This window comes from Numenius arquata, chromosome 13 (assembly GCF_964106895.1).
Source record: "Numenius arquata chromosome 13, bNumArq3.hap1.1, whole genome shotgun sequence".
NCBI lineage: Eukaryota > Metazoa > Chordata > Aves > Charadriiformes > Scolopacidae > Numenius > Numenius arquata.
The window spans coordinates 13,802,235-13,818,271 of NC_133588.1; the positions used below are offsets into that span (position 1 = coordinate 13,802,235).

General features: G+C 38.2%; 1 protein-coding gene across 1 annotated transcript in view; it reads right to left on the reverse strand.

Annotated features, from left to right (window-relative positions):
• Positions 1-1,401: 1,401 nt before the first annotated feature.
• Positions 1,402-16,037, reverse strand: part of CDH13 (cadherin 13) — a 488,113-nt gene continuing 473,477 nt past the window's right edge. Inside the window, exon 14 of the mRNA XM_074158160.1 lies at positions 1,402-3,868. Coding sequence (XP_074014261.1) covers positions 3,861-3,868 — 8 coding nt within the window. The 3' untranslated portion in view covers positions 1,402-3,860. The remainder of the gene's footprint in view (positions 3,869-16,037) is intronic.

Sequence of the window (16,037 nt, forward strand, 5' to 3'; positions counted from 1 at the left end):
AAGAGAGACTTTTGATAATACATAAGCACTCAACAATCCTGTGATGAATATTGCTGCTTTACAGTTCACAGCAGACCAGTAAAAGCAATATGTGGGGAGGTTTAGATGAGAAATTTCATCTAAATATGATTAACTGAATCTCAAACAATTGTAGTAATGGCATTGCTCTTTGATTTATACCAGTGTAAATGGGATGAGAACAGGGCTCAGAAAGCGTATTAGCCAGTGTTCCGCTCCTATCTAGTTTTCCTTGATACTCGGTAGGAAAAATTCAGCTCATTTCCCTTTGTTTTAATCTTCAGACCTACAGTTACTGAAAAAATGTACATCAATAAATGCACGTAGGCATATTGCAAAAGCACACACGTGAGGTGTACAGACAAGGGTTCAATTAGGAAGTACCCCAGAAATGAGACCTTTGTCTTGCTAATAAACTGTGCTCACTGATTATTATACCCAATTTGTTTTTTAACAGCAGATACTCTTTTCAAGTGAAATGTTTTTTGCACAAGGAGTTCTGTGCATGTTACAAAATGAAAATCAACATGTGCACTGCCTTTCTCACTCTAGACAGCATTATATGTCTACAAACACAGGCTGAAATAAATGTTGTAGTGACCCAAACAGCTACATAGAAATAAGTGCTGTGTTATAAAACCAGCAAGCTTGCCTGAACAAATGTTAAACATGATTAACTCTAAAAAAATGACAACTGATTTTTTAATTTCTCTACTAATAAATTATTGTTGCTCCTTTGTTTCAGGAAATGGACATTATTTTTTCGAGCCAGAGACGAAAATCTTATTCAGGTAGGAAAACTCAGATTCTAATACGGTTCCTTACTTGTATAATGCTGCAGAAAGTGCCTCAATCTCTTGTTAAATGGGCTTTGTTCTCAGGTACAGAGAGGGAGAAACATTAACATGGCAGCTTCATCTTCTCTTTGCATGCTTAGGTAGTCCAGTGATTAGCTGTCTGAAGCCTAGAGACACACAGTAAAGGCTGGGAGGCTTTAATCTAGGTGCAGAAATAAAGTGATAATGGTAAATGAAGGCTTTGATACATCTTGATTCAGAGTTTCAGCCATGATACTGACCTCGCTACATGTCAAAAGGTCACAGTGTAATCCAAGAGGAAAGATCTCTTGTCTTCGGGCAGAAAGTGGTAGAAGGAGTCTTTCCATTGTTCGTGTAGTTCCAGGCAGAAGAGATTTTTTCTTTGTTCTTCATTTTGGATGCCCTTGGAATGATCCACCAAATGCTATGTGAGCCTTGGTTTAAATGAGAAAAGAGTAGCTTTATCTGGCACTTGAAAGAAATGACACTAATGTCAACGGGTGTCTTTCCAGAGGTGGGTTTTGCTGGATAGAGAAAGGAAGAAAGCAAGTAGAAAAGAGTATTTGTGGGGGAGGGTATTATAATTTCTTTTATTCAAGATAGAGGTTTTGTAGATCAAAGCATAGTTTATCTTTGGGTGCATTTGGATGCATTCATTAAATATACAGGTTGAAAATCCAGTGGTGTTATGCATTCGTTGATTTTTTTTTTTTTTTTTTGAAAAATTTGCCTGAAAAGTATATATTTTTAAGATGTGATTGTTGATGATAAAGCAGCAGCATATGATTATTACAAGGCATGGGCAGAGAAAGACAACCAGAAGCATGCCCATGTTAATGTTTGAGATCAGGCACTTTCCCGCTGAAATGCCTGCAGCTGCCTAACAGCCCGCTCCTGAAGCCCTCGCTCGGCAGAACCTCCCACTAACCTCCAGGTACCACTTTGGTAAATGAGACACCCAGAGCGTGCTGCCAGAGAAACAAGGTCAGTGGGAGATTTTCCTTGGCCAGGACTGCAGGAGTTAAGCTGGAGGAGAAAAATAGGTTTCTGTCTGAAGGCAGCTTGTATCTTACCAAGAAATCTACAACGTTAGGAAAGTTCACAACACAAACTGATTTTTCCTTTGTCGCTGTTGTTATTACTCCTTTTGATTAAAAAAAGAAAAAAGACCTGTTTCATATTTGGTACAATACAGGAAGTCAGAGAAAAGCTATTGTACAGCAATTTTTAACCACCAACACACATTTAATATCTAGTGTAGCATTATGGAAAACTAAAATATATGTTTGGACTTTTTAATGCTTCCAAAAAGCTTTACTATTGAAACATATACGTGGTGTGGAAGATATGCTCATAATCTCACTGTAGTAAAGACAACATACAGTATGACTCATAAGTACTGTAAAAATGCTAACTAAAGAATGCAGCTGCAAAGTTCTATTGCATAAGGAAGCTTTCTTGTTTAAACTTTAAATAAGCAAGTTTATTAAAATATTCTAAGACACTTACCTTACCCTAGTTACTGGCAAGCTCTAATAAAAGCCACAGTCTGTCACTAGTATACTTTTTGTGTTAATTTTATAAAAATTTGGTGTGAGCTTTGATGGATCATTTACAATTTATTAACAAGATGATCATCTTGATACAGTTAGAAGGGTTTTTTTTTTTAAACCTTACATGCTCACAGAATAAAAAAGGATTTATATTCATATATAACGAACACCCTTTTTTTCCATGTCTGCAAACAAGTGTGGTAAGTTTACACACACAAAGAAATGCTCTTGTTACTCTTAACTGGAAACTGTGTGTACATGTGTATGATGTATGTATATATATATTCAAAACTATATATATGTGTGTGTGAATATATTTATAGAACAGGGCATCTGTTTTCCTCCTTGCGCTTACGTCTGTAATGACAGCTGCATAGAGGCTGGGAGAGAGACCAGTGCTTCTGAGAAATACTTTGCTTTTGCTGTTCTAATCAGCTTCTCACACGCAGCCACCAACCTACTTAACTGGGTCTGCAGAGCTGACAAGAGATTTAAATTTTGTAAACTGCCCCGGCAAATAATTATCTGCAGGAACATAAAGGAAGCTGACTTTAGCCCCTTTAAAATCAGGTCCAGCACTCCCATCGCTGTAAATGGTGACCCACGGAGTGCCGGTCGCGGCTGGCTGCTTCCCGCTTCCTCACAAATCAGAGCTGCGCAGAACCTCCCAGCGCTGCTCCCACCGCAATGGGGAGCGGAGTGCTGTGCTCCTGCTGGATCGTAAATTCCATCTGGGGCATAAGGAAAGCAGTTCAGACCAGAAACAAGCCGGGGGGGGACTTGCATTTCTTGTTTGCTGAACCTGAGGTACAAGAAGTGACACGGCAGAGCCCTGGGCCTGCTCTATTTGGTGTCAACAAAGCGGCTGTCGTAGCGGTATGATGGCAATAGGCTCTCTCCTTCTGGCCACACTATAAACAGCAAATACAGTAGGTTTAGCCATGGTAGAATAGTTACAATTCATCTGTGGCTGTATTATTTTGCTCTGTCCCTCGCACATTCCAGATGAATATTTTATAAAAGCTAAACCTGTGGTATAACTCTTCTCTCTATATAAATATATATATATACATACACTCATACATATACAAATACTAACCCACAGACAAAATATTTTCTGAACAGTTGAATAGCAACAAGTCAACAGATAGAAAAAAATGGAGTCAATCTGTTTTCTGCTCCCCCAAGGTCCAGTTTAGATGTCACGGTCTTTTAACATTCAGAGAAAATTTGCGTAAACCTTGCGTCTTGCAAGAGGAATCCATTAATAAACGGAAGTTAGGGCAGAGGCTGTCAAACACCAATGTATAGTCGGACAGATTAAGTGAGGTTGCAAATTAAACTGAATCTGGAGCAACTGAGGCCTGGTAGTGAAGAACAGTAACTGTAAACTGCAATCTTCAGATCTGACGTTTTCTTTCTTCTCGTTGCCACGGCAACTCGGTAGGACAGCTTCAAATGTCAGGAGTTCTTACAGACCTAAACGATGGGAAATGTGTGTGATTATTACTACACAGATCACAGTATCTTTTAACTTTTGGGGTTTTCCCCCAATAAAATTACTGATTGAATGTGTGCATATTTGTCAGTAATTAAATATAAATTATCCAGGTTCAGAAGCAATTATTTGTGAAGACAGAAATTCCCAAGAGGAAACCCCAAAATTGTCATCTGCAGCATTCAGGGACCTTTGTAGGGCAATTCAGGAAGATGCAGTGCGGAGGTCTGAGCATAAATCTCAAGTCAGGACAAAATTCTCCCCCTTTGACACCTTGATCATCCACGTTAGTGCAAGTGAAATGCCAGCGAGTCACTCCCTTGCGTGCACACACAGTGACAAGCAAAGAGCAAACAAACCGTATCTTTTCAAAAATAGCAGGTTTATAGTGCCTTATAGTTTGTGCATATGCCAGGGAATAAAAAACCTAGCATATCATATTAATGTTACTATAGAAATATAAAATCTTATGTGGACTTTTTTTTTTTTTTTTAAATAAAGTGAGGGTGGCACAACTTGAATGATTTTACCTATTTTAGATGCGCGCTCTGATAATACAAAGGCAGTGAAAAAATTCAGAAAAGCAGAGATCAGGAACAAATGTAACATAAGCTGTAGCTAATGGTCACTCTCCGTTGCACTTGGACACTAGTAAACTGCAAATATTGGGCTTCACAATAAAAACACATAATAATAATATTAGCAAAACACATAGCTAAATTTGATCTGGCTCCTCTCCAGTAAATACAACTTCTGACCTTACAGCGTTGGTTTACTGGTTGTACTGGTTTTGGCTGGGCTGGAGTTAGTTTTCTTCCTAGCAGCTCATATGGTGCTATGTTTTGGATTTGTGACCCAAACTGCATTGATAACACACCAGTGTTTTAGTTATTGCTGAGTTGTGTTTACACAGCACAGCATCAAGGTGTTTCTGTTTCTTCTGCTGCCCCACCAGTGAGTAGGCTGGGGGAGGGCACAAGAAGCCGGGAGGAGACAGCTGGGACAGCTGTCCCCAGCTGACCAAAGTGATGTTCCACACCATGTGATGTCATGCTCAGTAACAACAGCTGGAAAGGAGGAGGAAGCGGGAGGACATTTGGAGTTATGGCGTTTGTCTTCCCAAGTAACCATTATGCATGATGGAGCCCTGCTTTCCTGGAGATGGCTGAACATCTCCCTGGTGATGGCAAGTAGTGAATGAATTCTTTATTTTGTTCTCCTTGTGTGTGCAGCTTTTGCTTTGCCTGCTGAACTGTCTTCATCTCAACCCATGAGTTTTCTCACTTTCCCCTTGTGATTCTCTTCCCCATCCTGCTGGGGGAGCGAGGGAGCGAGCAGCTGCCTACTGGGGTTAAACCACAACACTGCGTGGAAGGATTCATGCTCTCTGCCCTGGGAGGAGACAACTGCTGCACCAAAACACAGAAATGCAAGTCAAACATATACATCAAAACTCACAAACATCCAGGAAATGTTTGTCTAATATGTATCGTGCATTTAAACGATGCAATATCAATAGTTTTGTCACAACCACAGACACATGCAGCATAAACAGTAACTTAACGGTCATTATTAGATGCTGGCTTGTGCTCTTTACTCATTTCTAATTATCTGCTTTTCTTTTTGGCCAAATCAAGTTTAATATAATTATTGATGAGGCTATTTTGCTTTATCTGTTTGTTTCTTGCTATTAACTTGGTATTATTTGCATTGACTTCAATATTAAATTCTTCCAGCCAGGGGCCTGTCCAGATGGGCCACGCAGCGAGGCAAGCACCTGGATAGCACACAACAGCCTGTCCTTTCCCCTGCAGCACCACCTCAGTTCTTTAAACAAAGGTAAGTCAAGCAAATTAAGCCAGTGTAAGAATCCATACAGGGACTGATGGATGGGACTCGCTGAAGTGAGAAGTATCACGGAGATTCCCAAATAAGATAAAATCTGGAATTGTTTGGCGTGTGGAATTTTAGCATGACGTTCAACGAAAAGATCTGGCCACAAAATTAGGATCCAGACTTACATATAGGAAATTTGTGATCATGACTGCCAAAATTTGGACATATTTGGATTGGGGATTCCAGCTAAGACTAAATTCTCATAAACAACTTGATTTCCTGGGTTAGTGAAAAGCAAGAGTTTAGGACTCTGATCTCACAGACCATCTGAAAAATAGCATTTCCAGATCGCAATGAAGCTTAGTATCATTAAAGGGCATTCGTTCAGTCCTGACTCAAAGGAAATAACATTAGCTTTTGAATTGGCAAAGCTACTCTGAATTTTTAGGAGATCCCTGGAGGTCTTCCTGCTAAGGACAGGCACTTGTATATGATGAATGAATAGCAGCTGTAGCGCTGAATTTCTGTACAATCCATAGGCTGAAACTTCACCAGAGGAATCTGTCAGCACAAGATTTATAAATATCACACAAATTCAAGCTGCTAGTGACTGCTTCACCAACAGCTTGTAAATAAAGGGCAATATATGTTGATTTATGTGCACACCTGAAGAAAAGCTTGTATATTTTACATCATATTGACAGATATAATGAATGTTACTATCTTACCATACATCTTGCCTTTTCTGAGTAAACTAGGTATTAAAACTAGTTAGTTCAGCTTTAATTACGAATATTGTTTTTCCTCTAATAGTTTTTTATCTATTGAGGGCTAGGTCTTCTCTCTCACAGTATCAGCCGGCTTTTGATTCTCCCTCTTATCCCACCTGCCTCTTCAAGTCCCACCCCAGTTCTTCTCCCTTTCACCTCAAAGCTCTACGGTCCCTGCCTAGACTTTCTTTCTACTGGAATTGCTTCTCAACTTCATCCTTTCTGACCTATCAGCTGCCTTTGTCCCATTTAATCTCGTGCCTGGAAATCTGATGCTCCCCTGGCTCCTGTGACTATCTCCTCCTGTCATCTTACTATGATTTCTCCAACTGCTTTTCCAGCATGTCCTTCCGTCTCATTCCCTCCGACCCAGGTTTCTGAGGAAACCTTTTCCCCCCCCACTTTAATTTCTCCCCATTCTCCATGACACCATTCGTACAAATTCAGCAATCACCTCAGTGCTGACAATTCAGAGATCTTACTCTCTTTACCTGCTTTTCCATTTAGACTAAAATGTCGACCTCTAGCTCTGATACCTTTTCGATGTTTAGCTGACAGCTCTGCACAGCTAAAGCTGAGCTCTTAAATCTTTCCCCTAAAGCATTCCCTTCTAGTTCTTCCTTTGATTGCTTAGGACAACACTATCATCCTGCCTCCTATTCAAGCCTAAGAACAGAAACAAACTGGAGAAGGTTTTTGTCATGGAATTTCCTTTCTAGGTCTGTATATTTAGGTTATGTCTTAATCTAGAAGATTCTTTTCCACACATCATCCCAAAGGGATTTTTCTAGCCATTCAAAGCGGTAAATCTCCTGCCCGGGCTCTCCTCGGTTAGCAGTTTTGCAACATATTTTCACAGCCCTTGACAAATTCAAGCTACTGTGCTCATATCCTGCCAGTCTTTTGCTGTAGAGAGCATCTTCCTAGTCTGCCACTTCGACAGACTGTTACTCTGACTCCTTCATGGCCTCTTCCCTACTGCACCTATTTTCCTGGATTATCCCTACATGACCTTTTTTCCCTCTCATTCATAGTCCATGATGGCAGCTTTTGTTGACATGTTTTCCAAGAAACCTGTTTGGGCTTTTCCCCATGCTTTCCTGTGTTACAGGAGGAGCTCCCTGCAAGCATCCGTAAACTGCTGTCTCCTTCACATCTGCTTTTGCTGACTCATCTACAAAAATCTCGGCATTGGCACAGGGTGTGAAGACTACTATGAATTCAGCTCAGCCCTTTCACTGGCCTTAACTGAAGTTGTGTTAAAAGAATTATCTTAGTCCAAATATCGTTTGGAAGGATAGTGTATACCCCCTGCTCATTAATGATGACTTGACTTGACCCTTTTGTAAAGGTGGATTGCTAAAGTAGTTTTTGCCTTTTAAATCAGATTCAACATTCAAAATTATGGGCTGTAAAATTTCAGTAGATAATAATCTTGGGCAGCTCAAGTAAGAATACTTGAGATCAAATTTGTCTTCGTTCTTTCTATTGCATGCAGAGTTGATACAAAATCGCTTATGTCCAATAGAGAAGTTAGTCTAACTTTTATCTGTGTTTAATAAGAAAATTTATCAGTTACTTATTTACTTTCTAAAAATATTCTGATATAGTCGTATCAGGTGGTATTGAACAAGCGTTCTGGCCAGTAACTTCCTTAATACAAAATCTACAAGAATCAAGAACAACCAAATTATTGTGCAGAAAATTCTATGTTGAATGTAAGCAGATCTACTGGAATCAACAGAACTGCTCCGTTATAAAATCTTTGGGGATCTGGTCCATATTTAAAATCTCTCTGTTCTCCCAACTGGATTTCCAACGTTCATTATTGTTTTCTGTATAGAAATTTAGTTTTCTTGGGCTTTTTTTTCTTTTTTTTTTTTTTTTTTCCTTCTTTATTCTCCCTATAAAGAAGGACCAAATGAAAGTTCCAGACATGGACACACACTGCCAAATTATTAGGGTCTATTTCTTATTTGAGTCCCATCTCTAAACTCTAGCCTAGAGACTACTGACTTGCAGTGTTTATCCACTGACTTCAGCGGGGTTGTGTTTATGATAGGTGTTTTTGGTTTTTTTTGGACCCATTCTTATGTATTTTATATCACAAATGATTTAAAGTTTGCAGCTGGCAACAGCACATAGAAGATATTAGTATTTAAGGAATACTGCGAGCATAAAATGTGCAAATAATGTGTGCAGGGCACACATTTGTTGATCCATGCTAACTATCTCTTTTAGGAACTTAATGCCCTGGTAAGCCTGTGCCTGGCAGGCTTAGTTCTGTACACTAATAAGCGTTATGCCTAGTAATTATTTTACTTTCTTTGTATTGGCTGGTAAGGACAACACTGTCTCCATAGCTGGTCTCAGCACTCAGGAATTATTACACACCATGCCTTGTTTTAAACGTGATTTCTGTCTACCTACAAGAAGTAATTTGCTGCACACGACTGCAGGCATGACAGCCACAAAGGCGGTTTGTGCAGCGTTGTTCTGACGTGGTCACCCCCCACTTTTCCCTTAAGGCACCCGGGGAACGCACAAGCAGCATAAAGCCAGCATAGCTATATATAACTTATTCCTCCAGAAATCACTCTCACTGAAGTCTCTAATGTGATCATCACCATTTTTATCTCACAGTTCTCTTCTGCTCTACCTCTTCGACACTCAAGAGACACATTCAGCCACGTTCCTTTTAAGATAACAGTGAAATTATTTCTATGTGCCTGCTGTCTGAATTATTACTATTATGGGTAATGGATCTCAGGTAAGAAAGCACAGCTCATTATAGACAGACGGTGTTTGTTGGCATTTGTACTTAGGCGTTGGAAATTGATGTTTACCTTTGCTGGTCAAGAAAACTGACAAACATTGTACATGTTTATCTGAATCTAATGTACTAATAGTATGGAGTGTAATAACACTCTAGGAATATAGGTCTAAGTATGCAGATTAGGGTAGGGAGATTCATGATGTAGAAACTTAAATGGAACAAACGCCCTTTTCTACTCCCACTAAAGTCTATTGATGTTGACTGTATTTGGAAGGTCAAAAGAGTTGTTGATGATGGTGGCAAACTCCACAGGACAGACCTGAATTGTCATCTAGTCATGGGGCTTTGGATGCTGAATTGGTTCAGAAAAGGAGCAAGCCACCACTAAGTGTTTACAAAATACTGACTTCTTCAGTAACTCTAGCTCCCTGTCTGTTTCACAGTAGCTAATTTAAGATTCAATCCTTCTGCTGATCCACATGATAGAAGAAAATGGAAAAAAAAACGCACATAACTCTTTAAGACAAAGTTTTGACAGTGCCCCACCCTAGGAAAAAGGCAACTGGTAGCATGTAACCTCATTCACTATATTTCAGGTTACCCAGAGCTTGTGTTGCAGCAGAACCCTTCTAATCAGCCGATAAATAATCTTGTTTGCAAAACAACTTCTTCTCAGAAAATGCGTTGGCATTTCCCAGGCACTCCAGCTTTCCCTGTTGCAGCCTTAGCTTTCTCTGAACATATTTACATATTAGTGATTCAATTTCCTGCTTATTTTAAGGAAATAGGTCTAAACCGAGTAATTCAAAGCCTTTGAAAGATGTGTTCCTTATGAGACCACACTCACCCCTCATTACACAGGCTATGCTTCCTACACTGCAGTTAAAACTCCATAAAAATTAAAGGCATTTAAGTTTCATGCTGACCCTCTGTACAGGAATGAACTTTACCCAAGACACGTTCATCCTCTAATTCCCATTTAACATAGAGAAGAGAGTTAACACAGCTGGAATTTGGAGTTCGACTCATGCATGCTCCATTTCTTTTAGATTTCATTCAATTACCCTCTCATCAGAAATATTACATTAATCTTTGCATAATTAAAAGCCTACATTACATCATGGACTTTATCAAAACCTCAGTAACATTAAAAAGGTAATGCGAAAATGGCAGAAGAGATAAGAACCGTGTTTCTGATTAGGCAGCTAATCAGCATCCAGGTACTTCTTTCCTGGATTTACCATCTATAAAAGGACATTAATTACATACACAGTTATTAGTTTAGCCTTCACGTAGAACTTAGAAAAACATAAATGGTTTTTATGTACATCACTGGTTCATTTGTCATGAGTAGTTTTCAACACCAACGTGTCACACTGTTTGCGCCATATGCCTATAAATGATAATATTTTGCACTTTTGTGTGAAATAATCATTTAACAGCTATGCTCTTCGGTGACCTCGGCAGTGGCCCAAAGCCCTGCCTGCTTTGCTGCATGTGCCAAAATCTAGTGATCACTGGGTTTTGACTACCCTGGTATTGTGTTCTCAAAAAAAGAAGGGAAGCTTTTCACCCCAAATCTCTCTGAATTTGAAAGACTGAAACAGCTATTCTCAGAGAGATACTGTGTGTCCGTATTCCTGCAATTAAGAAATTCGGTGCTAGTATCAGTAGGTAGGATTGTGACTAGAGCAAATTACTGATCTCACTGAACAGTAATACATTGTGGAAAAGTTTATAAGGAAGAGAGAAGTAAATGAGCTTATCCTGAAAATTTGCAGTTTATAATATCGCATATAATTTGTTTCCCATTTATATGAGGAAATGATTTCCAAGTTCTTAATGATAGGAGAAACACAGCATGCATTAGTACTATGTTTGTGAAACGAGCATCTCATAATTCTACACAAAGCTCCAGTAGGCTCTCATATATCAATGTCAATATTTAACTTCAGGAGCTAAAATGCCAGCATGTGCTATACAATTGGCCCAAACTGGCAAGACGGCAGAGGAACATGCCAACCCAAACTGATCAGCTTGCACAGGGGATAAGTTGCTCAGGCTGAAGGCATTTTCAAAGGGGAGCTGTTTGACACCAGCAGATGATATTTCCAAGAGCGTGTCTCACACTGCTAACTTATTTATGACAGGACTATACTGGCAGACCCGAAACGGTGCTGATTTACAAAGTGCTCTTACTCTTCTGACTTCAGGCAAGGGCCTTGCTCCCTTGTTTCTGCTTCACCTCTTCCTTGTCACATACCCACATGCACTCACTTTGTAATGGGCTGTTCTGAAGAAGTGCAAAACGTATGTGTGCATAAGATGCACCATCTGAGAGAAAAGTTCCTGAGATTAACTAAAAGACTAGCTATGTTTGCTTAGAAATTCAGAAATGTGTACTACCCAGTCCAGTGCAGCGCTTATCAAATAAAGCATCTTCTAATAACGTTCCTGTTCACTAGGGATATGATGTATCTTATTGGAGGGAGAGGTGGTAGTTTCTAGGGTGAAGCAGCTAAGATGTCCTAGATAATTATGCTTTTTTAAAATTGATATGAATTTTAGCTGGATACTTTGCCAAAGCAATGTCACCTTCATTTGACCAATCGGAAATAAATGCTTCCTTTCTTTTCCAGTTCTTTCAAAACAAAACAACTGCAGAAATGACTGCCTGCCTGTAGTCTGGAAGTATATTTTCTCATGCTCTAATCTGATAAATTCAGCTGAACAGTTGAAAATATTCAGCAAGTGAAATGAATACAGTTTTGAAATAGTAGCACTGGACAAATCTCCTAATTTTTCATATTTATGCTGAAAATGAAATGCCTCGTGTATCAGCTAGCCAGCCTTCTAAAGCAATGTATAACTGCTTAAGCAGTCAGATCTCATCTTCCACAGCAGTACAGCTTAGTTTACTACCAGTTTTTAATACGTAGGACATGAACATAAGTAGTCCAGATCTGTAGGTATACACTAATCCCAGCTTGAAATACTAAAAGAATCATCTGAAAAACCTCTTATTAAGTAAGAATAAGAATGAGAGGAAAGAATTGTGCTTAGAAGCCATGGAAAAGGAGAAATCAGATTAGAAAACTGCCAGGTTTGGCTATGTTGATATCAACCTGACCATTTCAAAATTTTTCAACGAAACTCGTAAGCACAACATCTTACAGAAGTACTAACCAGTGACATGCACAAATTCAGTGTAGGGGTAAAGTAAGGCTAAGACATAGTCTGAAGTACTCCAAACATCAAAAAGTCCTTTAAAATGCCATTAAGTATCAGCTGCTTTGTAAAGAGGCAAAAGCAACATCATTAACCCCCATTCGTCTTTAACATCACATAGCACATATAAAGCTCAATAGCGAGCTGTCCGCATGGAGAGCGCATTTTAAGGTGTTTGGAGTAGGGAAATATCCAAGAACAGATAGAGTTAAAAGAAACAAAAATCTCATGGTATATAGTGGCCATTAATGACAGAAGAATAAATGAGCTGGTCATTTATTCAGTTCTAGTTTTTAGTCATAGTCCACTCCAGAACAATTCAGATGGTAACTATCTGAAGTCATATATTTATGTGACTTTAAGAGGTTGTTCAGAAAAGAAATACAAAATATTATATATCAACAGTTACTGTTGAGAACTGTTGAGAAAATGAAAACATAAAATGTTCATTTAAATTCACAACACTGAATGGTCTATCAAACCAATCTCTTTAAATGTTCATTTCATGTCTACAGAATGACCATCAGGAACAATATTACAGCTCTTAGAGAAGGAGCTGTATTTGCTAGTAACATTTCTCTTTTGCATTCCAAACACGCATCTTCTAAACTGTCGTATTTTTTCATGTCTATACTTCTGGAACATGTTTAGTGGTTTAAAATGTGTGTAAAATGCCATTTCCCACCTAATTGACTCAATAAAATGTCATTAAGTACGTTTTAAATATACTGATGTACAATTTGAGGGTATTTCTATTTGTCATGTCTATATGACTACGTATATAAACATCCTGTCTCCAATTATGTACATACATATGGACTTCTGTGCCATTTCAAGCCCCATTAACTTTAGGTGGGCTCCCAAAACCAACTGCACAACAAATTACAGGACTGAATACACCTGCAGAGAGATCACAAGACTGGACGCAGACATCTGTGTTAAAAGTGAGATTCGAACAAAGACTCAATTTGAATACAATCCCTTAGCCCCCAAACCATCCTTTTCTTACTACAGTCTGATCAACCAAAATCTTTAAGGAGGAAAATCTTTTTTTTCTCATACAGGCATTTGAGAAAGCGCCTATACTCACTGATAATTTCTCAGTAATAATAATAATGATGTTAATATGGACAAAAGCATTTGTAACAAAGATAGTAAGTATTAGAGTATTACTGGGTATTGGTGCTGCTGTTATTGGTTTTAGAAAGTGATATTTATATCACTGAAGTCTGTAAATGTCAGTAATTTCCAATTACTTGGGTAACATCATTTAGCTGCTACTTTAAGTACCCACATGGTGTGTGCTCTAATGCAAGAGCATAACTTTAAAATTAGAGTAGTGCAAAAAAACCCCACCCCAACAAACTACCTTTCACAGCAAAACTCTTCCCATCTTGGTAGTTTTTGAAATTCTAGACAATATAGGGCTATTTTACTTCTTACAAATGGGAAAATTTATCTTGCACAATTTCCTAGTCTTGCTAATTAAATTGATTTTTTTTTTTTAAATTAAATGGCTCTGCTCTGAAAAGTAGAAAATTGCTACAGAAGATTAAAATATGCTAAAACAGCCAAGAAGATAAACAAACAAACAAAAAATCCCTAACAAAAAAGAAGTATTGCTTTTAGCAAATTCACCTATTGGAATGGTTCCTCTGAAGCTTCCTTTTTGGTACTACACAGAACATCAATAAACTTTTGGTTTTTTTCTTGGGAAGAACAAAAATCCTACTGTAAGAACTAAACAGTAGTTGAGCCCTGAAAAAAATATAGTACATGATTGTCTAAAACTAAACCAAGTAACTCACAATAAAAGCTGAAAAGTGTGAATCTGCAGGAAACAAATCTGCACTTGTAATGGAAAGAGCAATGACCTTAAAGGTCTTTTCTATTTGAAACGGGCTATGATTTGTCTTAGTCTTATGCCATTCAAGAATGCATTGCCTCAGTCTTCAGACATTTGATGTTCCTGCACAAATAGCATGGGATATACAAGAGATACAGATGCTTCTGTTGCTTTGTAAAATGAACTTGGTGAAAGATAACACCGCAGTTTTAACTCTGGCTGTATATGGTCAGGTAAATTCAATTCCACCGGTTTAATACAATTTGAATTTTTGTAATGGTTTAGCACCAAGTACATAATTTTCAAGAAAAAAAAAAAAAAAAAGACATTTTTGTCTATTATCCCTGCAGCTGCATTCCTCAAATCAGAATAACATTATGGTGGGGTACGGCAAGCATTAAATCAGGAAAAGTTAGTGGAAATTAATAGGAAGTTAAATTCAGGGGTATCTCTAAGGCTTTTCTGCAATCGCAGTACAGACATCTGTGCGAGTCTCTGTTTTTCAACATACCTGAGGCCTTTCACCCTGTTTAACAAACTAATTTCAACGTAGAGACCTCCAGCTTATTTAATTTCTTCATAGCAGTATTTCCCCGCAAGTCTCTCACCCTACTTTCTGTTCATAATAATAGAATACTTTACTTATTTAAGCTTAAGTCAACTTACAACTCTGTAGCCCACTGGATAGGTTAACAAAAAAAAAAGCTTCTTATCAATGGTTGACAGCCAACTAAGATATCAAATTCTTTTTTCAAGATGAAGTGTGTAAAGTCCAGTCTTTTTCTAACAACGAAATTAAAGTAAAACATTATTGCTACTGTGACTCAGCTACTAATGGAATTGCTCTGAATTCTGCTTGTTCAGGACAGGACTATTGCGCCTTTGGTTCTTATTGTAGTCCCTTAATTCAACACATTTGAATCTAACTTGGTCTTTTATGTTGGCAGAATATAAAAGGAAATATGAAATGCAATTATCATTCTGTGATTATGCAATTAAGTGAAATAACTATTGTCAAATCAGAAGTCCAGAATTCAAATACTCCTTGAAATAATAATGATATAAATAATTTGTAATTCATCTAAAGCCTAGTCCTGCCAGCTAGAGTAGTTCTCTCTCAGTTTCCCATAGGGCCTAGGGCAGTTTTTGTTGCCGAGTTCATTCTGACAATATACACAAATTTGGTTTTATTTTGATCTTTTACTTTTTTAGGTTGTTTTGTTTTCTCAGTCACCTGTATGTAACTTCAGACCCAAAAGCTATTTGATGTATGCTTTTGATTTGGCTTGATCTGACCAAGTTCCTTATGGAAAATCAGTCTGCCATATCGTTGCCCATGAGCAAAAAACAGCTTTACCAACGTCAATATATCTTGAGAAGAGATTGCTGTTAAATGTTTGTTAAACATATATTTTCAATGATTCTCTCTTTTAGGTATTGTTCAACGAATACCTCAATGAAATATCAGCTACCACTTTGGAGGTTGCAATAATGGCCACATCTTTTTCCCCTCTCTCTCTGTCCCTCACCCTTATGCAATGTTGTAGATACTCTCTTACAACAAATGTTCAGGAGCCTTCCAGAGGGAACTTGTTTATAATTCTAGTGTGGTTGAGTGCATCACTTCGGTTACATTCATTCTGAACAGAGCTATTTTAGCTGTGTCAGTTGAAAACATGAGATGACTGAGACAG